General features: G+C 41.7%; 1 protein-coding gene across 1 annotated transcript in view; it reads right to left on the minus strand.

Moving 5' to 3' along the window:
• Positions 1 to 2,523: 2,523 nt before the first annotated feature.
• LOC142817386 (glutamate receptor ionotropic, kainate 2-like) overlaps positions 2,524 to 25,701 on the minus strand; it is a 79,679-nt gene continuing 56,501 nt past the window's right edge. Inside the window, exons 7-13 of the mRNA XM_075894412.1 lie at positions 23,907 to 24,020; positions 22,955 to 23,158; positions 15,350 to 15,876; positions 12,124 to 12,322; positions 11,126 to 11,339; positions 3,879 to 4,195; positions 2,524 to 2,739 (exon numbers count right to left, since the gene is read on the minus strand). Of these exons, the coding sequence (XP_075750527.1) occupies positions 2,626 to 2,739; positions 3,879 to 4,195; positions 11,126 to 11,339; positions 12,124 to 12,322; positions 15,350 to 15,876; positions 22,955 to 23,158; positions 23,907 to 24,020 (1,689 nt within the window). The 3' untranslated portion in view covers positions 2,524 to 2,625. The remainder of the gene's footprint in view (positions 2,740 to 3,878; positions 4,196 to 11,125; positions 11,340 to 12,123; positions 12,323 to 15,349; positions 15,877 to 22,954; positions 23,159 to 23,906; positions 24,021 to 25,701) is intronic.

Raw genomic sequence — 25,701 nt, forward strand, 5'->3', positions numbered from 1 at the left:
TTCATTACACGAAACAATATAAAACTACCGCAAACCATTCGTAGTGGAAATTTCAAAATGGGAGTATAAAAGCGCTTTTCTCAGGGAAGGTCAAAGCGAAGAAGTGCATGACGGTGTACTGCAGCCCCGCAATTGTCAATATACTGTAAAAAATGGGACGCCTACGTAAAAAAGTCACAGCTTTGCCGCAAAGTCGAAGCAATGAACTCGATAGCAACAACTTGGAAGGACACGCGCCGAATGGCAAGCACATTGAAACGTGCCCCGCGTGTCTCACACACAAATGTCGCACGAAACGTACTCATGGTTACAGAGTGACGCGAATACACGTCTCAGTTAACACTTCGCTGTGTCGAAAAAGCGCGCCCTTTTTGCTAACGGAAGCTGTGCAACAACTGCAGTGACCTTTGTGCGCCCGGTAACTACAACAAAATTGTTCTGATGGAACCCAAAGGATAGCCAAGACGTAGGATTAGGATTCTCCCACTGCAAGATAAAAGTGTGTGATCGAGCATACACCGTCTTATTCTCTACGTGGGCCAAAGTACGCGTGAGAGATGTGCGCTATCGCGCACTCACTGCGCCATCTTGCTGATAATGCTGAAAACACGATAGTCCCCCCTTCCTCCCCGAGATGCCCACTAACATCGGTAAGTGGTAGATATAAATAGCTTGCCGTTTGTTCACCCAAAGAAGTACTGGTTAACGCCTCGCATTACCGACGCGCAGGTCCCACGTTCGATTCCGCGCGCCACGGTCTTTTTCCTGAGATTTTTTTGTTCGTTCTTGTGTTTTCATATATCTAGATACGTATACATATACGGTGCAAGACATTGACGCCCATGCCGGCACCGGCGGCGAAATATAGCAGAGAGTGTTCATATATTTGTTATCGCAATAAATAACACCGCCTTTCACATAACTGGAACAGCCATCACGACGTAAGTTCAGAAAATTTTATTATCTCTGATAATCCTATTTATGTTCCTATGTCAATTATAGAAGCTCACCTGCACCGGATAAAATAAATTCATTGTTCCGTTGGTTGAACCTGACTTCAAAATCATAGCTCGAACTCCTGGGACCAATGTCACACTTTTATATAACTCTGCAGCTTTAGTATGCCATTTGTAAAAATGCATTTATTCTCTGTGCGCGATAACGTGTAGAGCCGTCATTTTTATGAAAGGGGACGCGTGAGTGCGTGGTCTGCGCGCTCCGGCGGCTGCTTGCACCTCGCTCCAGCATCAGCAAGAGCAATCACTGCCTCTTTTCGCGTCATCTAGTGGTGACCAAAACAACGAGTCACTATTCATATGGAACTAGCAGCAACGTTTCAACCCTCTTCATGGAGATTACGCATAATCTTGCATAATCACCTTGAAGAGAGTAGAGGTTGTAAATTTGAAGCTTTTACAACAATGAAATCTGTACACATAGTGGAGCACGTGCATACGAAAACAAAATATTGAGCCGTAAAGACAGTAACACCGGATTGTCTACCGGTGTGCGCGAGCCGGCCCCGTGTGTCTCAGTGCCACTCATCGCGTTCTTCCTGTCGTTATACTTGTGTTACGGGCTAAGGTACCTTTATTTTTTCTCTTTTTGCCACGAAACAAATGTTTGAATATATACGCGTATGCAAGAGCGTGCGGGCAGAAGAGAATACATAAAAATATATGGAAGTACGTGAATCGTCCAGTAAGGTGGTCTCATAGTCGGTGAATTGTTGTAAACGGGCTGTGAAGATGTATTTATGCACCATAAAAAATTTACACCTTAAAAGGTGTGAAAGAGGTGTACGTAATAAAAGCACCCATATGAACACTCTTTTGCGCTCCGATTTTTAAATTTGAGGTGTTCATGAATAAAACACCCTCAAAGCATCCCATTTACACCCTTACATGTGGGGTGTTATGAACAAGGCTACGAATGATTGATTGATATGTGGGTTTTAACGTCCCAAAATCACCATATGATTATGAGAGACGCTCTAGTGGAGACCTCCGGAAATTTCGACCACCTGCACCCAAATCGGAGCACACGTGCCAACAAGGCTTCAAATGCACGACATTTTCGGGCAGTTTTGCTTATACTGTTAGTATACTTTAACCATCTTGACACCAGCAAGGCTACTTATACTAGCTGCTTGCGGATCTAGTAATGAATCGAAGCAGGAAGTGTTGTTACAGAAACGCAGTTTTCATCGATAAAGCACGCAAACAACTGGATATCACCGACACAGGCAGATTAAGAGACTACAAAACAAAGCACAACGCCCAGTCCTAGACTTCCTTAGACTCTTCGGTAGTTATATTTTGTAATATTATATTTTGTGAGAGAAATTCGAATCTCCACTTTCGGCCATCCTTAGCTGTCACTTATTTTTCTTATATACGTAAGCTCTTCTCATGATAACAACGTATTTCCTGGTATGGTTAGGCGACAACTTTCTGGCAGAGGCCACATAAATCTTCCGATCTGTATAACTTCAATTCTAGAAAATTCATAAAGACAAAAAGATACGGAATCTTTACAAATTTATTAAACGTTCTTTGAACTTAGAGCCTCGCTTAGTCTCCTGGAAAAAAACATGATGTGGCAGTTGCATACAGTCGACAATTTTTAAAAGAGAATCTTCAGCTCCATTTGTCGACGTTGGCAGCATTGTCCGATCTTGAAACTTTTGAACAATGCATTTATCCACTTTGTGAGGCCACCTACAGGAGGTACTTGCCACTGATCTGCAAAGAAATTGGAAGAAGGAAAATAAATTGGTGTTTCCTTATGACAGTCACCCAGTACTACCGTTTTTTTTCTGGTTGTCATTGGCATAAATTTGCAAAATTACTAAACTGGAAAAGATATACCCAGTTTTCTCAAGGAAAGATAATAAGACAACATAACTGCAAGCACCTTTGAATTAGGTCAATGGCACATATTATACTAAAGGTCATGACCACCACGTCTAAATGAGAGCGAAATTCTAATAACACCACTGTTCCTATGAAAGTGCGCTCTAAACACACCAGGTGCTCAAAATTAATTAAGGAACTACCACTATTTCAGGTCTTATATTTTTATCGTAGTTTTAACACTGAAAATTACGCCACTCCTACATTTCGGTGCTTTATCTGTGGAGCTACACACGGTAGCAAAGCGTAATGTGACGGCTCTCAAAAAATCACTCATACACACAACGTAACTATTACTTCTTGATCCCTGATTTATTGCTATAATAATGAGTTAAATCAAACTAACCCAGCAAGTTTAAAAAAACTCTACTAGTCGGAATGGAATGTTGTGATTAGCGAGGGACGCGCAGGATAGACCTTAAGATATAAATAAAGATATATAAAGTTTTGCCGACAGCATGAGCGACTTTTCTATCCTTCTCCCTATCTAACTTTTATTCCCCTTACCCCTTCTCCAGTGCAAGGTAGCATACCAGACTGAGCAATGGTTAAACTCCCTACCTTTCTTTCATCCTTATTGTCTCTCTCTATCTCTGGCTCGCATGCCCGTGTTTTGAGATGCTGAAGAACAAATGCTATTTTAAACCCTTTCCCAACCCTAATATTAAAATCTTAAACTGGAGTCTTCAAGATTGTAACTGACGGACTGATTGACTGACTGACTGACTGACTGGCTAATGAATAACTAACCAAGTAATAACTAATGAATGAAAGCATGAACGAACCAAATAACCTAAATAAATTATATTGTACGTACTCCTTCAGGTGTGAAATGCAACAATGGGAACAGAAACAAAGACTAATTGTAGCCAGACCAAAACAACTTCATGACATGAGGGTAGCACAGCAGCTTAAGCATTCGCGCTTGCGTGAAAAGAAAAAGAGATCGTTGAAAACACTCACATCTACCGGTCGTCCCGATGTCGGGGCACCTGTCGAAGTATTGCGACGCTTTTCGCACGATGAACGCGTCTTGAAGAAGAACTCGGCGAAGGCGATGAGACAAGCCAGACCAAGTCCGGCAAGCAGTACGACGAACACGCCGCCCACCTTGGGCAGGCCTAGCTCGCTGACCGTGTCGGTCCTGGACGCCGCCTGGTCGTCAGGACATCGCCTAGCTGGGTCGTTGACCTTCCACCAGCGGTCTTTGAGCGTTTGTAATGTCCCGCTTTCTTGAAGACGTAGAATAGTTGATGAGAGTATGCTGCGGTACGGTGAACCTGTGTTGGAAGAAAGGGCCCAGCTTGTGATGGCGTGTCATCAACGCTATGCTAAAATTGAATTAGTGCGAGTAGGTGTTCGCGACTCCATTTTCATCACACCTTCGACGTGCACCTAAACATATTTGTTTCTGTTAGTAATTACAAACGCTTTTTAGAAATAGTACATTTGTAATCTTGGTATAGCCTCCCATACAAAAAGAGTACTTACGAACCTTCATTACAAGAGAGCCTGAATTAGGACTACGCTGCCTAACGGATATGCTGGGAGCGTATTCAGGGAGGTACGCATAGAAAAGGACCCCTAACAATAACATTACCTGCAGGTGTTTTCTAGGTCACAACAACCTTGTTAATGACCCACGCCGTAATTGCGGACTAGGTATCAAGTACACTCTAAAAACTGTGGAAGGTATTGCAAATGTGCTAGAAACGCGAAGTGGTGTTCTACTTTCACAAAGCATCGAATAAAGTGAAATGCGTTTTCACTCTGTATGAAAAGAGAGAGTGAAACTGCTTTATACGCTACTTCTCTTGGAGCGAGTGGAATTCACGCATACTCCTAAAGCATGGCAGAGTGAAACCTGGTTATACTGACGCTCCTAATCTATATATGGATGCACCTGCACACCACGAGTGGACTATCACTACATAATACCCGACCATATATGCAGTAAAAAGTATTTTATTTCTTGTTGTGGCATTAAAGACAAATACTACACAGAACAGCGCTTTCAGTGCTTCTCAGTGAAATTTCGTGCACTCGGAGGCACTTGAATAAAAAATCGGTGTTTCTGGCTGCGTATTTATGTAGTTATAAAGGATAATATCAGCTCATTGAATTCGTCTTTCTCGAAACTGAATTGAAACAGATAATGATTTTGTAATTCATATTTCTCGCTGTGAACGTTAAACAGGGAGGATGCTTCCTAATAAGCCTATTGTATGGCACAGCTACAGCGAAGTATTATTGCTTTAGTCACACGAGTTGAACAAGAATAACTGAAAATATATCAAGAATGACGACAACGACATTGTTTCAGTGTGTAGTACAGAAGTGCTATGTTTTCTACACACATAAATGGATAACCCCTGAACGAGTCAGTTCGAGCGCCACACAAAACTTTGGCTACGCTAATCTTTGTTTACAGCGAAACAAGTCAGATCGACGTTGCCACCCTGCGAGACACAAAGCAAACACATGAATTACAATCTGTTTAGTTGTCGCGCGTGCTGAAACACTTAAATCTGCATATCTAAATGAGATAATGTCAAGACAGATCATGGGCATTACTTGTGATATGAAGAAACTAAGGCATAAGAGCACTTCCGGTGATGTTACTCTTTTCAGGTGAGGTACCTTAAACCTTTCTGGGGAAATAACTAAACTTTGTTTAAAAAAAAAGGTGATTTACTCTGGGAATGAGAGTGAGAGATGGGACAAGAAAATACTCTCCCAAAAATAGGGCAGCACTCTGGTAAGTAGTTCTTAGAGTCTAGAGTTCCTTATCATGCACACAAATCTTAAAACATGAGTATTCTTCTCATTCACTATCGTGGTAATGCAACTGGCATGGCTAGAAGTTCAACCCATGCTTTGTATGTTCAGAGTGCCACACTAAATTTGTTATTCATCACCAGGGGATCATTCCAGCAGACCTTCAAATTAGGTGGCCGCCTAGCAAGAGTTAGTTTCAAATATTCGTTTATTTCTGTTTTTTACCAAACCAGCAATTTTCGCTATACGAGATGCTAGTCTGCGCATGCACAGTTACGTCTTCTTGCCTGCTGGTAGTTGCGAAAATGTTGCTTCTTGAAACGATTGATTTGTCACAAGCACATGTGACTTTTGACGCGACTGCAGATTGTGTTTCTAGCCTACTGGTCTCCGAATAGTGACATAACGATCAATCATGCATACAAACAGTGCAAGTGGACGGCAATCTTTAGTCAATGTCGTCCCAACAATGTCGGCAAATTGTCTTCACGGCGCCTGTAAATAAGGCTGAATGATATTCTTTTCCATATAGGTTATTTTAAGGGACCCTGCCACACTTTCAGCCAAGGTCAAAAAACACTATCGATGGGTAGTTGAGGCTTCCGCAAATAAGCGACGCAAACAATAAAGCGCAATATGTGCCCCAAAATTTTCAAATAAATCTCAAAGTCAACTAGAAATCGCTGTATATTCTATCTGCGAATGAAACCGTATGCCGAAATAATGGTATATGGAGCGATCACTGTAATAGTAAGCCGAGCGTTGGGAGAAAATCTAAGTGGCGTTAGTGGTTTCACAGCATACCCATGGAGTAAACTATGATGAGTGGGACGAAGCGTCTGTCCGTGTGTCCGTTCATCCGCGCGTCCATTCGCGCACCCTTCCGTCCATCTGCCCGTGCTGCCGTCCGGCTCTTCGGACGCAAAGACGGACAGACACGGATGAACAGATGGATTGAAGCACGGACGGACAGACGGACGTACGCATGTCCACTGCAGGGCAAAAAACTCTCCCGTGATCCGCCAATAAACTTGGTCTTGTGCTTTCGGTTGTCACGTTATAGCTGCGAACTTTTTAATGACATCGCCCCCCTACATTCTGCATCCCTTTCGAGCACTTGCCTTCACTCAGAATTCAGCCAGTTATCCTTCATGAGCAGCGGTTCTCCTGCCTACGTGCTACGTGCCCGGCCCATGTCTATTTCTTCTTCTTAATTTGAACTAATATATTCTTTACCCCAGTTTGGTTCCTGACCCACTCTGCTCTCTTTTTGTCTCTTAAGGTTGCTCCCGTCATTTTTTTTTCCATCAGTCAATGCGTCGTCCTCAATTCAAGCAGAACCATCTCTGTAAGCCTTCCGGTTTCTGCTCCGTAGGCAAGTACCGACAAAAATATTGTTCTTGATGGTTATTGGTAGATTATCATACATGATTCCAAAATACTTGCCGAATGAGATCCACCCTTTCCTTATTCTTCTAGTTATTTTATTTTCAAGGTTTGACTTCACGGTTACTTCCTGTCCCAAGTGGACATTCATTTACAACTTCCAGCGTCTCTCCCCCTTTCACAATGTGCTCTTTTCTGCCAAGACTGTTGCAGAACGCTTCAGTTTTGTGCATATTAATTTTCAGACCTACTCTTCTACTTTCCGTGTCCAATCCCGTAATCGTGAGCTGCAAATAATCCCCTGAGTAACTGATCAAGGCTATTTGATTAGCTAGTCACAGGTTACTAGGATACTTCCCATTAAGTCTTATTTCTAACTCGTGTATATGTAGGACCCTGAAAAACCACCTGTAAACATGCGGTGAGGAGAGATCGCGTCTCCCTGTCTTACACCCTTCTTTATTGAGATTTTGTCGCATTTTTTGTGGAAAACTATGGTGGCTGTACCTGTTCTGTAGATTTCTTTCAGTGTGTTTATGCAAGGTTCATAGATGTGCCTAATCCATGGCTCCTGCATTACTGCTGATGTTTCGACTGAGTGAAACACCTTCTCGTAATCTGGGAAGGCTACGTATAGGAGTTGGTTGTATTCCGTGCGTTCCTCCATCAGCTGGTTGGCACTATAAATGTGGTCTATTGCGGAGAAGTCTAGCTGTACAAAATCCTGCTTGGTCATTTGGTTGATTGAAGTGTAATGTCGCCCTCAGTCTATTACCTATTATTGTTGTAAATAGTTGGTAATCAATGGATTATTGTTCACAGTGTGCTCATCAGCCTGTATTTTTCACTCCCATTACATCTCCTTTCTAATGCATTTAGATGTTGGTGTTCCTCTAAGATTTGGTACCCTTCCCGTGCAATAGAGACTGCGTTTGTAATGTTGCCAGTGAAAAATTTCTCTGCTATCTTTCAGTAGATCTGTTGTTACCTTATCCTTACCAGCAGTTTGATTCGTTGTAGGGTTTTCCGTACTTGCCCTGTTGTTACTGGTAGGATGTCGAATTTCTCTGAGTTAATATTGCTTCTTACGATATCTTTCTGGTTATTTTGGCTTCCGCAGGGAGCTCTGTAGAACTTTTCTGCCACTCCAACTATTCTATATATAATAAGTATGACATTTTCTGACTTGTTTATTATGCAGACATCCAATTTTCGCCGATGCACATGTTAGCTTTCACAGCTTTTTGGATTCTGCCACTTTTTACAGCCTGCTCGATTCTCTCCATGTTATACCTTCTGGTGTCGGCTACCTTACGCCTATTCAATAACTTCAAAACCTCCACTAGCTTTAGTTATGGTTGTATTTTATGCATTCGTGGTTTGTGATCTCTTAATGACATTTTTTGTCTCCTCAGATAGTTTGCCAGCGTTCAGTCTAGTGACTGCACCTCCAAATTCTCTTGCACAATTTTAATAATACTAATAAGATTATCCTTCATTTTAAAAACAATAACGTCGGTTACACCATTCAGAGCCTCGAATCTATTGTGCAGCAATACTCTCCATTGCCGTTTTTCTCTTACCACTATCTCAATGACTGCCTTGTTGTGTATGAGTGTCAGGTATCGAAAATACTTTTCAAATACACACTAATCTTCGTAAAACGCCAATAGTGGTTGCGGTATTGCCTACGTAGTTTTATAATCATTACCTATGTATTTCTTTGATACAGCCGTCACGTTCGGTTAACGTCAATTGTGGTAAGTTGCCATGCGCTGAAGTCGATTTATGTTGCAGTGTCCAGGCACAGCCTTCTCGCGAGCATAAGCGCTTCAAATCAGCTTGTGTGTGTTGCTAATACGCATGTTCCTATGGCATTGTTGCGCAAGTGCAAACAACAGGCGATATGAACCTCTCCAACTCTTCAACATATGTCTGCGTGAGCAACATTTGTACATATATTTGGCGTTATTTCATGAATGATTGAATGGTATGTGTTGTTCAACGCCCCAAAACCACCATATGATTATGAGAGACGCCGTAGTGGAAGGCTCCGGAAGTTTCGACCACCTGCGGTTCTTTAACGTGCACCGAAATCTGAGCACTTCGGCCTACAATATTTCCGCCTCCATTGGAAGTGCAGCCGTAGCAGCCGGAATTCGATCACGCGACCTGTGGGTCAGCAGCCGAATGCATTAGCCACTAGACCGCCGCAGTGGGACGTCATTTCATGACGTGTCACTCAATAAAAAAGTTGCAACACAGTCACCTTCCCTCCGCATGCTTCGCATAAGGTTAACTCTCAGGTGCGGGGACTCTGCTGAATTTTTCGTCATATACCTGAACACATCGTATCGTTATTCGCGCACAAACATTACATTACCTAGCACACACTAAGCACTGGTATTCTTTAAGCGCGTGTTCAAACATCTTCCGTAATGGAGAGGAACAGCACGGTGTGCGCTCGTGAAACCTACGGGAGCGGTCAAGCATATAAACTGTGCTTGAGCAACGCGGGAAACAAAGGTTCGCAGCTTGAGCCAAGAGCGCGAGCCGGCGTTCTACGTCCTGCTGGTCTCAGTAGCGCTCCACCTAGGCGCAACGTTCGCCCATCGACATCGTTCTCTTGCTGCATTGCTTACTGCAGCAGCTTTATTAAAGTGACCACTGCTATCACAAATGAAGTAGTCGGTGATGGGGAACGTATCATGCATGTAACATGCGTGTGAAAGCTGCACGGCTCCAACATTGAGAGGTTACGCGCTAACAAGAAGCGAGGCTTGACCTCCCAGTCCCAACTTGGGATTAGCCAGGCAGGTGGCCACACCCTGTACAGGACGTATACATAAAGTTATTTCCAGCGAAAGAAAAAAAAACATAACTACGTCGGTGACTCTCCGATGCTCCTTCGGTCAGGGTTGTTCACTGCTAACGTGGAGATTTAATCATTGATTCCAAGACTGCACGCCAGTGCACAATGTCGAATGCCATGTTTAAACTGCGTTGTGCTTCATTACTTATTTTAAGCACTTACACATGGCAGCGCCTCCGAGGTTCGCCTACAAAAAGCGCGGAATTAACGAAAATGTGTGAAAGACATAGGGCGTGTTCATACTAAGCCCAGCTTTTGTATTAACACCTTGCCCCACCGTGGTGGTTTAGTGGCTCAGGTACTTTACTGCTGACCCGCAGGTCGCGCGTTCGAATCCCGGCTGCGGCGGCTGCATTTCCGATGGAAGCAGAAATGTTGTACGCCCGTGTGCTCAGATTTGGATACATGTTAAAGACCCCCAGGTGGTCGAAATTTCTAGAGCCCTCCACTATGGTGTCTCCCATAATCATATAGTGGTTTTGGGACGTTAAACCCCCCAAATCAATCAATCAATCAGTCAATCAAAACTTGTCGCAATACCTTAGTTGGCAAAATACTTGGTGGTTTTCACCGTTTCCCCAAGAGTCAGAGGTTTGATGATCAATGAGAAAACTTCTTGAATGCTTCTTTCTTTCTCACGTGGTGACGTTATTTTTACAACGTCATCTCCGTGACAGAAATAAGTCACTGAAGTCTTAGTGGAAACCAGCATAGAACACTTTCATGTCGAAAAAAAAATCCAACAGCGTCGTCTTCTGCATTGCAGACATTTTTAAGCGCATTCCTCAACTACAAAGGCGTAACTAGATCACACTTGTCCATCTTAGACCTATGCGTTATCAGCCATCCTTCTTAGTGCCGTATCGGCGTGCTCAATATATCGAGATGCTTGTCGGTCTCCACGTGATATTAAAATGTTTTGCTACTGCACTCATAGCTTTGCTCTAGTAACGAAACCGATCATTTTTTTTTGTCCGCAGTCTTGTCTGTTCATAAACCTCCTGACAGTAAGGCCTATATATACCATTTTATGTTACATTACTTCATAAACAAGCAGTGCAACCATAACTCAAGCTCGTCGTATTATTTTCACATAATAATCTAGTCAATGTTTAGTAATATGTACGTGTACGTTTCAAATCAGGAGAAACGATAAACAAATTTTATCACATACCTTGTGGCATCGCAATACCATATCCCTTTGTATCCAGGAGCCCTCTGAGCTGCGTGAGCTCGCACCGACGCTGAGCCACATAGTCTATGCTGGTTGATTCCATCAGAAAGGCGTAGCCTCCACGCTCTACCCGCTCAACGCCCTCGGCGTTGGACGATACCAGGTCGTCTTTCATGACATTCCACATCCTCTCGTATGTCTCATGTTTGGAATCCTGCGCAAAAAACGTACCATTTGATGTGCGTGTCACAAACACTTAAAATGTACCACGCTCAAAAGTGCTGCACAGTCAATGACCAAATTTGTAGGACGTGCTTGCGAAAACTTCGAAATTCCGAGCAGCTCATTTCGTATGAAGTCATCAGGACCACGCTCTTTCCTTAATATCAATCAGGCTCAATATCCGATTTCTAGGCCACCGATTGTAGAAGCGTGTGGTCGTGTCGTGGTTTCACGACAACGAAAATTGCTTTTAGAATAGAACCGCAGATGTATGTTACATATATGTAAAATTAACATATACTACATGAAAATATAGGTATACACAAATTATGGTTTGTAAACACAAATTTGTCCTCTGCGCGTAGTAGTAACAGTGCACATGCATTTTTACTTCGATGTTGCCTGTTGATTTTGCACCTTCACTTTCAAGCCCAGTTCGCATAACACTTATGAATTATTAAATCAATAACCTAATAGTAAAAATAAATTTTATTAAAGCTGCCTACAGATCATTTTGCTGGCAAAGAATTTCGGAGTTCCACTCTATGAAACCAAGCAAACAAGAGTGAAGTAAAAAGTTCATGTGTCTTTGTTTTTCTTTGGTGCTCTGCTTTGATGGCCCTGTGTTCATCATGAACAAGTAGGACGAGCTCTGCAATTATTGTTTTTCATTTTACCAAAAAAAATTCGCGAGGCAGAAACAACTTTCGCGAAGTTCATGCATATGAACTTTCATTTGAAAACATTAAGCATAAAGTTCAGAAACGAGCTCATACCTTGAAGAAAGCCTGTGTAGATCCAAAGCGGACACAGCCATACAGAACCTCGGTCTGCTTTGTCAAGTCTTCGACGCTTTCTATTGGAGACCGGAGCCTTTCTTGAGTCAAGAAGGACGCCAGGTTGGCGGTGTATGACGATACCAGTACGAACGAAAACAGCCACCAAGCAGCAACGAGAATTCTTGTGGAGGCTGACCTGCAAGATGTAGTCGTTCATCAGGCGATATTTCTTCCGGAATGGTAACTCATGTAGCTGAATCGGGCACTTTATTAAAGACGATAGTCTTTCTTGGGTACCTTCGACGCAAAAAGTTTGGTCTGTCTGTCTGTACACTTGTCTGTTTGTCCATTCTTAACGGCATCGGGTACTTGAAACGGCTGACCCCATCCGCAGCGCTCACCAATGTTGCTCAAGGTCGAGCATTCATGCTTGTGTAATCGTCAATTAAAAAGCAAATATTGTGTATGTCTGGGGCACCATAACAACACGTATATATTCTGCTTGTGCGTTTTTTACTAGAAAAGGCATACATAAGTAATTTTAATGACCGTAGCGCTTATCACGCTGCGCTGACCATGCAACGCTTGCACGGAAAAGCGAGTGTTTCCAACGCTTTGATAAGACGAGACGGTAGTGGCACCTACCCGTCGCCTTGGGTTCTACACCTTATACCCTCTGAAATGGGCGCGCACACTCGTCTCAAAGCCACGCGCTTTGTTTTCTAAGAAAACCGCCAGATGGCACTCATGTCTCATGTGTGACGTGACTTGATGCATTCGTTCGCCTCCGCTGCCCGCTCGAGGCACTCTAACGCAGCGTCTCCAGAATACCATTCACTAACATTCTTGCGCAGAACATCAAATAAATGTCTTGTTCACTCTCTCCGCACGAAAGACTGTAGTCTTTCGATGACATTTGCAGATTAACATGTGGATACGGGGCCAATTTTTTTTCTGCGTACCTTTGAGAGTTTCACTAACACTGCTGACGTTCGCCCCTTGCAGCGGCATCTGAACTAAAATAAATAAATAAATAAATAAATAAATAAATAAGAAATAGGAGTATAAACCTCTTCAGAAAACATGCCGCAGTCGCAATGACATGGGAGATATTGTAATCTAAATATTTTAGGAACCTAAAAATGCTCACACACGAGCATTATTGTTCTGTTATATGCCATGTCCGGCTTATCCTACGGCAAGCATAAGTTTTAATAATACTGCTTTTCTTACAACAAATGCGTTCAACTGGTTCTAAACGGAGTCGTTTCTTAGCAAACATGAATCAACCACTGGAGAAAAGACGTGCGCGGGCTCTTTGTGTGCAATCTTGGAAACACGTTATGACATCCTAGCAGCGCGAAGAAACAGAACAAAGGACACAAACAAACGCAACTAATTATGCCAATCACTTTAGTAACTGCCCAATGAATGCGGTTTATTGAATTTCATTGTCTCGCACCGGGCTATATACCAGACAGACTGGATGCTGCGTGAATGTGCGCTTTTGAGAATATTACAACGCGCTAACGCCAGCGCGTACAGTTTGCATTTGTCTGAACATTGCGCAAAGCATGGTTCCACACCAAAATTTCCATGCACTTCCTTTTTATACGCTCATCATGACGCGAGGACTAGGAGGTAGCTGAAGCATCTTTCATGAAGAGGAACACTGATATTTGTGCCAGTTCACCCTCTTCATACCTTTTAGATTGTGAGAATGCTTTCCTCGACTACACCTGGTGAACATACGTGATGCTGTTCCTTCCCCTTGTAACTTATTTTCCCTGGTTTTTTTAACTTGCATATATTTCTGCTGCAATTTAACCCAAGTTTTAGTTTGCGCTATTTTGTGTCTTTTGTGCGGTTTGTTTGCGCTACCATGTTGTCATGATGAACGTAGAATCGCGAATAGGCAGCAAAGGATAAGGGTACATGCGGAGGCAGTCAATGCTGAAAAATACTGTAGTCCTCTTGATGAAAGAGTGAAATGTAGATGTGCAATTGCTGTAAGTCACCGCTGCCACCCTAGCTTAATTAATGCGATTGCACCGTTACGACTTAAGCTTGTGCTTGATATTGGCTGCGCCGACATAAAAAATCATGATAAACGTAACATGATAGGCACTCCACGTAGCGTGTAGTGGCAGGGAGGTGCGTTGGCAGGGGAGGTGCGTTGACATCGTGCGTTGCTCTAAAGCAACGCACGATGTCAACAAAATGTGTTCTTTGTAGGTGCTGCTGTTATCCGGGCACGTTCCATACCATTGCCCGAATCACTGCACACGCACCGGGCCAAATCTTCCCCAAAAGGCAACCTCGGCACGTAGTAGCCATAATGATGATGGAACGTTTGTGGCTAGTTCTTTCCTTAGAAGGTGCACATTTTATGTATAAAAATGTTGGTGTAAGATACTGCATCGAGGGGCATTTTCTAATACGCGTCTCCATGGCAGGTCTGAAGCAGTGAAAGGGGCATTGCAATGCCCAGTGTATTGAGTCGTCACTCTCTTTTGAGGTTGTCATGTGCCGCCAACATCATTATACATGCTCAGTCTAGGCTGCGCTGTATCACTCCAGTGGCGATAAAATTCATTCTGACGTACTTTTGTGAAAATAGCACCCAATAAGAAAATTTATCGTGTTACGTTTCTTCAGACAACATTTCCAGTTTCAAGCCATTTCTTTGCTCTAAATTTAATACTATGGTTCAGTTTACGCCTTCGTATTCTGCTCTTAGGCAATTCTCAAGCATCTCTAGCTTTAGACTTCGTGGCTCGTACTTTTCCATAAGACATGTCGCTCCCCTTTTTATGCAAAAAATCATTTCAGTGATATGCCAGTCGGTTAAAATGTACACATTGCCGTTGAGCTTCAGCATTAGAACCACACAGCTTTATACACATTTCGTTCCTTCTGTTTGTGAATACGTGACGGAGCACCCGCAATGAACTGTTCGAAACGTGGCCTTTGCGCTTTGCATTTTACATGGATCACCGACGACTGCAATTGCTTTGCACCGAACGATAAGCACTAAATCAGCTCAATAAGTTTGACAGTAGACTACTGGCTGTTCAATACGAGGATGACATAGACGGTATTATTTACAGGAAGCATACCACGAACTATACTGCAGAATATGCTCAGCGTGTACTCGTATGAAAACTTCTTTTTTGTGCCTCAAGTTTACCGCACGTGCTATAATATTGAGAAAAGAACTTACCTCGGGGAAGTGTCGCAGCCTTGTCTCATGATTGCACTCATGGTGAACCACAGACTGTTTAGGAGAGTGAACTGGCTCTTGGCCGTTTTCACTTCATCGTGTTTTCTCTCATCAATGAATATCCGTTCGCCATGACGTGACCGCAACTCGCCAGATTGACCGGCCATTACGACATCAAGGCCCGCACTACCGCAATCACTGCGGGTGACATATCCACCGCCCCCGCCACAAATAGGACTTCCCTGGCACGACCAGCAGCAATGCCCAGTTGAGACGTAGCTGCTTCTCCAGCGGGCCCCTCCCGCGCGAGCCACGCAGCAGAGCAACAAGCTGACCACTACGTAGGCTGCCGCGACGCCCAACCACACATCTGTGGACAGTGGGGACAGGAAGAAGAGCAGCGATTGGTCATGCTGGGGTTTCCGGTACAGAAGACCCACTCCGAGAGTCATGAAAGGCATGGTGAAATCAATGACTGCTTCGCGTGCGTAGGTGATGGTCAGGTCGCCAATCGCCAAGTCAGCCTCCTGTGATTAAAAAAAAAGCAGCTCATTTATAGCCCGTGTTTCTTACGATTACCTCAAGTACAAATTACGAGTATAAAAAAAAATAAAAACTGGAAACTAAAAAATTATAATGATGGAGCGTGCATACCCACTTTCGCCGTAGTTGGAACCCCAAGTGCAAAGCTGGCTTAACTTCTCGGTCAGCAAAAACTAGTGCAAACGGACCATACCATAACTCTATTTTGGTGCTGGCTTTTCATATGTATTGGTATTCGCATAATGACTCTCGTGTAAATCAGGTTATCAGTAAATAGGTTCGCACACCCGGCAATGGTTTCAAGTTTCAAGTTTTCGGTTAGTAACAACGGAAACGTGTCCCTGACTACGAGCTACGAGTCTTTTATATCTACCGGTACAAGCAGAGAAAATATCGTACAAAAACACGTCAATGTAAAATCGAGAAGCTTTCTGTTCAGTGGTGTGTTCGGCATTGGTAGATAGTCTTTGCGTGATATGTAAAATGCAGAAAGGGTTTTTTTTTCATGTATAAGCATCGTATTGAAGCGTATTAGAAATACACAATCTATCAGCGCTTGGGAAGATAAAAAAATTGAACTTCCTGAATATTGTACGGCAATTAAAGTGTATTCTTACGTTTTTAGAGAAGATTGAATAAAAAAAAAACATGTTTAAACGTTGTATGGTTTCGAACCTCCTTATCTTGCAAAGAGAGGAACATAGAATATTTTTTCAAAGAACCCCGCGGCAGCCTGTAAGCTAAGTTTTCGGAAGTCTGAAACTGAGTAAATTACGTTTTCTTAGTGAATAGTTAATGCAAAACGATACTTTAGGTGCCGTATGGCAAGCAGAAAAAATAACAAGAAATATCTTGTTACTGTGTCTTTCCACTCGGATTTTGCTTTAGGACCAAAATTCAACGCTCAGTACATATTCGATGAACGACGTGCGTATCTAGTTAGCATAATACGGCCAAAATAGTCGACGTAGCCCAGATTCATGAGAGCAGCGCGATAAGAGAATAACTAATGCCAAAGGAGTCCGGAAGTGTTGAAGATTGACTGAGTATTTTTATCGTATATTGGTTCATCGTTGGTACAGCCCATTATGGGAAGAAAAAACGGCCCAGCAGACCAACACAAGGGGACAGAGCGCCATCTTTCAACGAAGCCTCGTTGCGAAATGGTGCCGAATTTCTAGACTTGCGCAAGCATAGAAAGTTCACAAGATTTGACAACACTTCCGCAGGTCACAGACGAAAATTCGTAGATGGTTCATGTTTCATTAAAAGCTATGCAGAGGTGCTGATACATGTTTACCAGCTGTTGCTATGCAGTTCACCGATCACTATTTGGAAACTAACAAAGATTCAATGAAATTCTTTTTGCGGTCGCTTTTAATTTCTTTTCCCGTTCTGTACAGCAATGTTCTCGCAAGTGAGCATGAAAAGCGTTATCATGACTCCAGTGCATGGCTCTACCATTGATATTTCATTCATATCGCGTATGTCACACTCATCGTGGGATTTTGAAAAAATTGGGTCATCAATTTAGAGTACGGCGCTCAAGTTAGCAAACCACAACGCCTGTTTTGCAATAGAAAGCTGCGCCTTCGAGAGTAGATCTCTATAGTGTAGTCGAGCCCCATGCGCTTCTGCTTCTCAAATACTACAGAGGCTGTCTTCGATTCTAGGTGCGTTCTGTAAGCAATCGATTTACGGCTCACTTGCCAATGGCTGTTTCAAACTATTTCAGAATGCCTGCTGCAAAATATTTGCGCGGCTTCCACTTAACTATATTCACTCATTTTGTGAATTAGGAAAGGGCCCTATACGGATACGCACTAAGGCCACACGTTAACTGACAGAGCTGCACACTTTGTTGAAGCTTTTATAGCTGATGCTGACGTTAACACATGGCAGTGCGCTATGTAATGGGCAGACGTTGGAAATGCCCACTCGTTCTTGAATAGCATATATCGGTACCTCGTGCGAGTATGCGCTCCTGTAACCCAATGTATGACGCGTTAAGGATACTCCTAGCTTCTACTACATGAAATTCCTGTAGTGAATTTCTTTTTAACTTTTTTCACAGCTTTCGAACAAATAACGTGCCTTGGTAGCAGACTTCCTGCTTGCCACAAAAGTGGCCTGTGTTGGATCCTCACTCAAAGCTCCAAAATTTCATTATCTCATTTGCCTCTATCCAGAATTATGGGTGATGTACAACGCTGATTTTTCGCTCACAACCAAAGACGCCGACACCGAAACCAAAACTTGTGCGACACGAGCTCATTAACAATCTCGCGTTAGTAGACTAAGCGTCTTGAAGCATCGGCTCATTGCATCATTGGTGCAGATGTGATTTATGACCTCTACATCCGCTATGGACACAAATCAAAGAATATTCTTTTAGGTCTTCTAAGAACGCAAAAGTGATGAGCCCGTTAACATCGTACGTTAATTGAACACGCATTAGACACTGCTCTGCGGCTAATGCTGGATTATATGAAACGAACGAGCGTAGAAGTATTTTTACAATGGTTTAAACGTGCAGTTATTGTGTGGTATATGAACATTCTCGGATTTCGACCACGCTTCGACATGGCATGTAGAACCAAAAAAGGGTACATCTATATTCTCGCAAGAAGAGCCCGATATTTCATGGAATTGCCACAAATGCTTTATAAACGAAAGGACCACAGAGCAGCCTAAATACAAAAATAGAATAATATATCTAGATCAATGTAGGATATATTAAAATGCATATACTGTTTCAGGGTTTACCACGCCAAAATCACGGTACAATTATGTGTGACGCCATAGTGGAAAGCTCCGGAAATTCCCATCATCTGGAGGCATTTAATGTACACTAGCATCACACAGCATGCAGGCCTCTGGCATCAGTGTAGCTTGAAGTAAATGTGACCGCCGAGGTCAGGATCCAACCGGCGGCTGTCGGGTCAGCAGCACCATATATATCAAGATATATCAATATATATATATATAAATATATATACCACATTCTTTGAAAGTCATTCACGCTGGACCCGACGTATTGTATGCAAGAAAGAGACGACGAAACTTTCGTGGAAATGACTCTGACGAAGGCTGGTCCACCAACTGAAAACGTTTAGTAAAGACGCTTCCACGACAGTTTCGTCGTCTCTTTCTTGTATATATATATATATATATATATATATATATATATATATATATATATATATATATATATATATATATTCAATAACCACTACACGACTACGGCCCAAAGCTTACGTACAGCTTTCCATCTACGACATTTTTCTTCATTATCATAGAAACAATGATATTTGACTCTTTATTCAATATAATATTAGTACACCCATTATAAAATAGTGCACACTGCCGATGAAAGTCAGCAGCGTGCACAGAATCACGCAATATCACCTTGAAACGAAGTTTTTGCTCAACAGGTAAGTTGAAATATTCACCAGACGCTTAGCAGTAATGCAATATTCTAAACTTTATTATTGCAGGGTGATTTCACAGAGATCGACACGGGTCTAAAAGTTGATATTTTAGATTTCATTGAGTATTTTATATTTCGTGCACCTCTCACCAGGTAGCCCGAAAGTCGAATTCGTTTTATGATTAACGGCATAACTTACGAGAAAAAAATATCAAACTTCACCAACACGGAGGCACCAATCTCGTCACCTGTCGTTTTCGAAAATTGCAAATCCTATAAAAACGCAAATATTTTTGTTTCAAGGAAGATATTTTTTACCTGAAATGCATGTCTAATGAAGAATGAATTCATACATTTTCATGTTTGTAGACCAAGTTTGTGGATACTTGTACGCAAGTATCCACAGTGCGAATGCAAAACTGATGTATAGTACGTTAAAATGAATTTCACAATATTTTCGTTGATAAAATTACGGGAGGCGTAATCTTTGTCCCTACTTTGAACCATATAATCTAAAGCGTTGCCTCCTAGATGCGGCGCACAGCAATTCATCTGTAGAGCAGACGACGGATGACAACTTGCCCTAAAGCATGTTCTTCTCTGTAATGCGGTAGTCTTCGTGCCCCAAATATTAAAACTTTGTTAGGAATCGTTTATGAACTCATTGAACATTCAATTCTCTTACCCAACGTGTTGCAAACACATGGCCGTTACAGCAGCTCCATCTGTGTGTCAGTAATGGAGAGGCACTACATATTAGAAGTCTCAGTGCTCTACGTATTAGAGTGAATTCAGATACTGTAGAATACCGTGTTCAAAATAGTTAATAAGCTCGTGCAATTACAAAGTATTTTATCTTAGACGAGCTCTTAAGCACTCCACTCCCGCCGTTTGCCTTGTTGCATTTAATGCCATTGTTCAACCTACTTTAGATTATGCATCCATAATTTGGTACCCTTACACCAAAAAAAAATATCAGCGAAATGGAAAAAATTCAAAAGAGAGCTGTTACGTTTATTTATAACAGTTTTGGTCGTACTTCAATAACATGTTTATTAGCAAAAGCTAACCTCCGAACACCTACACAAAGAAATAAAGTATTGAGATTGAAATTTTTCTTTCAGTTAGTTAAAGGTTATTTTAAGTTAGACTTATCACATATACTTCATTTGTTCACAGGATATACCACAAGGCGGAGGCATGCCTTTACAATAATCCCATTTTCCACCTGTAATAACACATTCAAGTATTCGTTCTTCCCTAGGACAATTACCGAATGGACTAACCTTAGTAACGAAGTTGTTTCCCAGTCATCGTGGAACCTTTTTGCTGCGCAGCTCTAGCAGCGAGTGTCTAATTCCTATGACATGTGCTCCTGTTGGTTATTTCAATCACTGTAACCATTCTCAACTTGTGATCATCTTGAATGTAGCGCTCATTTCTCTATATGCTCTTATGCTGGTTTATTACAAACCACTGTTCTTTTTTTTTTCGTTCTGAAAGTGTGTAAATGCCTTACCTGTTTTATATTTATTTGTTTGCCGATTTGTAAATTTATCAAATGTATATTCACCCTGCCAAAACCCTATGTTAGGGCTGCAGTAATCATAAATAAATAAATAATAAAAATAAAATACTTCTATTTGCTGAAACAGCCGTTCTTCATCAAATGCGGTCACGTTTACTCGCATTTAAAGCTCATTGCCACTTTTCCGTTCCGAATTCTAGATTTCTCAACTTATCAGCGCATTCTCAAAAAGCTCTAATTTGTACCAAGAATAATGTCGCTAAAACAAAATATTGCAACATGTTTCTCTATATTACTGTATGATGACCTTCGTTTGTTTATTAACGAGATTTTAGGAAAAATCGAAGATGGGGTTTTACATTATTCAAATTTCAGTGAAGTACACTTTTGCCAATATGAGAAATTTGAGGCAATATATAAAAACTTACATTTGCCCTACGGCACCAATAACTTATGTACCTAATTAATACACTATATCCTAAAAACGTGTCAAGTTTGAAAACGCTGCTTGCGTTACTTTCGGAGAAAAAAAATAGGAAATACGTAACTTATTTTAAACGGTCGCGAAATGAGACCTTTTTTAAAGCTATTTTCTTAAAGTCTACAAACTTGAAACCGTATGAATTCATTCTTCATTAGACATGCATTTTAGGTATAAAATATCTTTCTTGAAACAAAAATATTTGTCTTTTTATAGGATCTGAAGTTTTCGAAAATGACAGGTGACGAAATTGGTGCCTCCGTGTTGGTGAAGTTTGATATTTTTTTTCGTAAGTTATGCCGTTAATCATACAACGAAGTTCACTTTCGGGCTACCTAGTGACATGTGCACGAAATATAAAATGCTCAATGAAATCTAAAATATCAACTTTTGGACCCCTGTCGATCTCTCGTGGAATAACCCTGCAATAAGCGCTGCGTTATTAAACACACCATTCTTCTCTAAAACTATGAACTAATGCACACCAAAGAAGTATGTGGTAACTTTCAGGAAATTTCACACGAGTGGTGCAAAGCCTCAATGGCGTGTGGTGCTGGGCTGGGGGTTTTGTTTCCTTAAATTATAACACTTAAATGCTTGATGCCGGGGTGCACCATGGCTGTGCTGACGTACTTCCGTCATGGAAGCGACGTTGAAAAGCATGTATGAAGGAATGCAGAAAAAAAAAGAAAAAAAAGCTGCTTGCCATTCCCACCGCGACTTTCCAAATTCTTCCTGTTGCTGAAACAATGCACAATAAGCGCTAAACTCCGTCTAAGAAGAGACGCTTTAGTTTCGTGTTACAGCGATTTCTAGATAGGCGAATCAGCCACGTTGTTTTGTGTTTATGTGTTTCCCTCTGTTTATATATGTTTATTTTGTGTTCCTGTCACTCCATTGAGTTTTCTCTTTGTGGCTTATTTTATTTTTCTTACCATTTTTCTTCTCGATTTCTATTTCTCACTTGCTTCCTCTTTTTTTTTCATTTGTAAACGCGGTATCTCCTGCGTATAGCAAGCGACCACAGCATACGGCCGCACAGCACAGCCGAGGTCCCTTCAGAGCTCTGAACTTATCATCGTCAACGCAATCGACTTTAAACGAGAAAAAGGCACTTTGTTGGCGGGAGCGTGCGCTCTCTTTGATACAGATCACTATTTCATTTTTGAGTTTACCTTCGTTACTCCAGCCCTGTAATACGGCGTCGCTTATTTTTGTATTGTGGTTTTCGGACTTTATTTCCAGATATTATTATTTTAGGCTTCGACAGCATGCGATCACAGCATACGGACAGCCCTAGCCTCTCAAATATTTCTCCCCATCAGGACTGCCAAAGAGAAACATAAGCCATACAAAAGTACTGAACACAAGGGGCAATGCCAAGAAATGGCATAATCTAAAGCTTCCTTCCTTTTTATACAACATTTTTTTACGCAAGCTTTTTTTTTTCGTGCACGAAGAGGCACGGTATCGCGCAGTACCGGCTTTTCTTTTTACTTTCAAAGCATTGTACAGTCCACGAACTCTTCGATTTTTTTATGCATTTCTTACAAAAAGGTGTTTCGTATCCGCAGCAGTCTTATGAGTGAAGTCACGTAGGCGAAGAAACGTTTGTGGTCTTACCATGTCGAGTAGTTCACGGACCATGCCATTCCAATGACCGTGGGAGGTTCGGCTGCCGTAGGCACCATCTCTGACAAGCCGCAACTGGTAGTGAAAGCCCAGGAGCCGGGACATTTCTCGTAGCAGATCCACGCAGAATCCCTCGAAGCGATCATTACCCACCATCTTCTCTAATGGCCCTTTTTCCATAACGTAAGGCGCATTCTGTGACGAGAAAATTTCACTTAAAGCTTCTACAAGCAGTTATACAAGACAATTCAGTTGGCTTTCAGAATGCTGTCGTGGCGATCTGTCAAGTCTTCACCATTTCCGTGTCCACAAATATACTCGAAAAAAGAGTGGACGCTCACTTTCACACTATGTTCGTTGAGATAACCAAAAAATAACATTAGCTCCATTGTTACCACGTGAATTTTTTAGACTTAAGACGTACAACATTCTTTAGTTTTAACAATTGTGCTTCACTTTCACACTCCACTTGCAGATAAGGCGTAAAGCTTACAAGTTTTGTCAGTTCAAGATTAATCACGACGTTCGTAAAGCGCAGGACAAGACACGCACAGAAGGTAGAGAAGATGGTAGCATAACGTATCGCAATTAGAATAACTGCCACCTGTATTAGAATGCCTGGGCCAAATCTTGTAAACAATATATAGTATAGATACAGCTTCGCGGCAGTAGGTACAGGGTACAACCACCTATTTTAAGCTCTGCCCTTAAGTTATGAGGTTAATTAGCTTGCTCATGATTTCAACGCGCAATTATTTCTCTAAACTTTACGGCTGTCAGTATAAATGAGAGGATATCTGGTTTTGTGAAAATGTAGCACATCTATGAAAACATTTAGGTGAATAGACAATCTGCAATAAGCTTGATGAAAGCATACATGGTTCTAACAGGAAATAGGCTTCCAGACATGAGATACAGTGTATTAGGAAGACTGCGAGCATACCAATATTGTAGTAATCCTGAAAGTTTTGTTTTTCAGGGCACTCAAGATTTCTCGCTGGAACATCTGCTCTGTCTGGGCCATGGTGAGACCGGTGGAGGCACTCCATGTTCCGACCTCAGTATTAAAAAGAAAACGACCGGGTAGGTAATGTGGCCACACTGTACCCTTCAAAAATATTTATATGCTGGTGCAGTCTAATGACTATCTTGTCTTGCAATAGGCTTTGCCCACAATAAAAAAATGTTTAGCACATACAAGAGATTGTAGCTTGTTGCAATGATAAAAAAATGCGACCCCGGACACAATGCTATGTGGATGAACGAACTATTTACTATTTAAATAGTTACTTATCCTTTCATTACTGACGGACTTTATTTATTGTGCAGTAGTTAACTTAGGACGAGCAAGCAGAAAAAGGGATTACCTCTGTCCCATCCCACCCTCTGTTAATGATGATATGCAAAATGTATTTCACAAATTTCATTAGGATAATGTTTAAAACAGAGGGTAAATGTCATTCAATTGACAAATGAACAAGCCCTTGTTGGTGTCTCGGATGGTAGTAAAGTATTTAGATACTGTCCTGTAATATACTGCTATAACCCAAAATATGCATACTTAATGAGGAATTAGGAAGATTAATCTTGCCATTTACTAAGCAAGCTCACAATGCGTTCATTTCACATTTAGTTTTTTATGAGCATAAAGGTACTCCTATTAAGAGCCTACGTGGAATCGTAATGCAACAAGATAAAGAACTACGTTTTACTTCAATTGTTTGGTTTGTAACATGGCCCTAAACAAGTAGATATGATGCGACGACATTGTATTATCTGCGTCGAGGCTCAAGTAGTTCTGGACATTTTGAATAGGATTGGTCACCCCTCCCCCCCCCTCCCCTGACGGCGTCGCGAGCTGTTTGGCACTCGGAAACGCCACACAAGTTTTCTAACCTTTTCCTTCAGATTTTATTAACAATAAAACTTTAGATGTCTCATAAAGCGTGAAAACTGACCTGCGCCTCACGTTGACGGCAACACGAGGGATGGAAAATTATCGCTACATGATGGCAACATTGACAAATCGTAATTGATATTACGATGAATAAATATAATAAGAACCTAATTCGAACAGAACAGACAACGGGTTGCCGAAACAAACAAGCCGACGTTATTTCATTGTCTCGTATTTAGCCGTTTTCTGCATAATGCTTTTGCATGTATGGCAACCAAAATTTTTTTAACTGCAATGTTCACATGGACCTTACGATGAGTAAAATGAAGCTGGACCCCCTCTGTGAAGTATAAACTTATGCCTGCCAGACTCAAATAAAGTCTGCAGCTTGCATGAACAAAGCGTGTCTATGTTTAACTCTACCGGAGCTTACGGCTCCTATTTGTGAGTTTGTTTAAATAGATTGTGCATGATGGCTTGCAGTTATCACTAATTCTTTCTTCAAGATATCCCTCAGATCGACGCAGATTATCATAACACGGAATCATCTTTCTCGTGCCAGCAGGCATATAACACAGACTTTACCAATTACAATAAGCAAATATCATGCCCGAGTTACACAAAAATAATACCCGTAGGTGAATCATTGCATTGAGCTTAGATACAGACTGTTTAGGCTGCAGACTATGCGTGTTAGAGGGAAAGGGCATTTTAATGCAAGTTCTCACTCATGACTTTTCTCTTTTTTATTCTCACATATATGTTAAAATGATGTGTGCCAAACGCACGTAATCCACACTGCAGTAGAGCAATGACCCTGACCACTTTGTGGAGTGCATGT

The sequence above is a fragment of the Rhipicephalus microplus genome, chromosome 5 (genome assembly GCF_043290135.1).
Source record: "Rhipicephalus microplus isolate Deutch F79 chromosome 5, USDA_Rmic, whole genome shotgun sequence".
Taxonomy (NCBI): domain Eukaryota; kingdom Metazoa; phylum Arthropoda; class Arachnida; order Ixodida; family Ixodidae; genus Rhipicephalus; species Rhipicephalus microplus.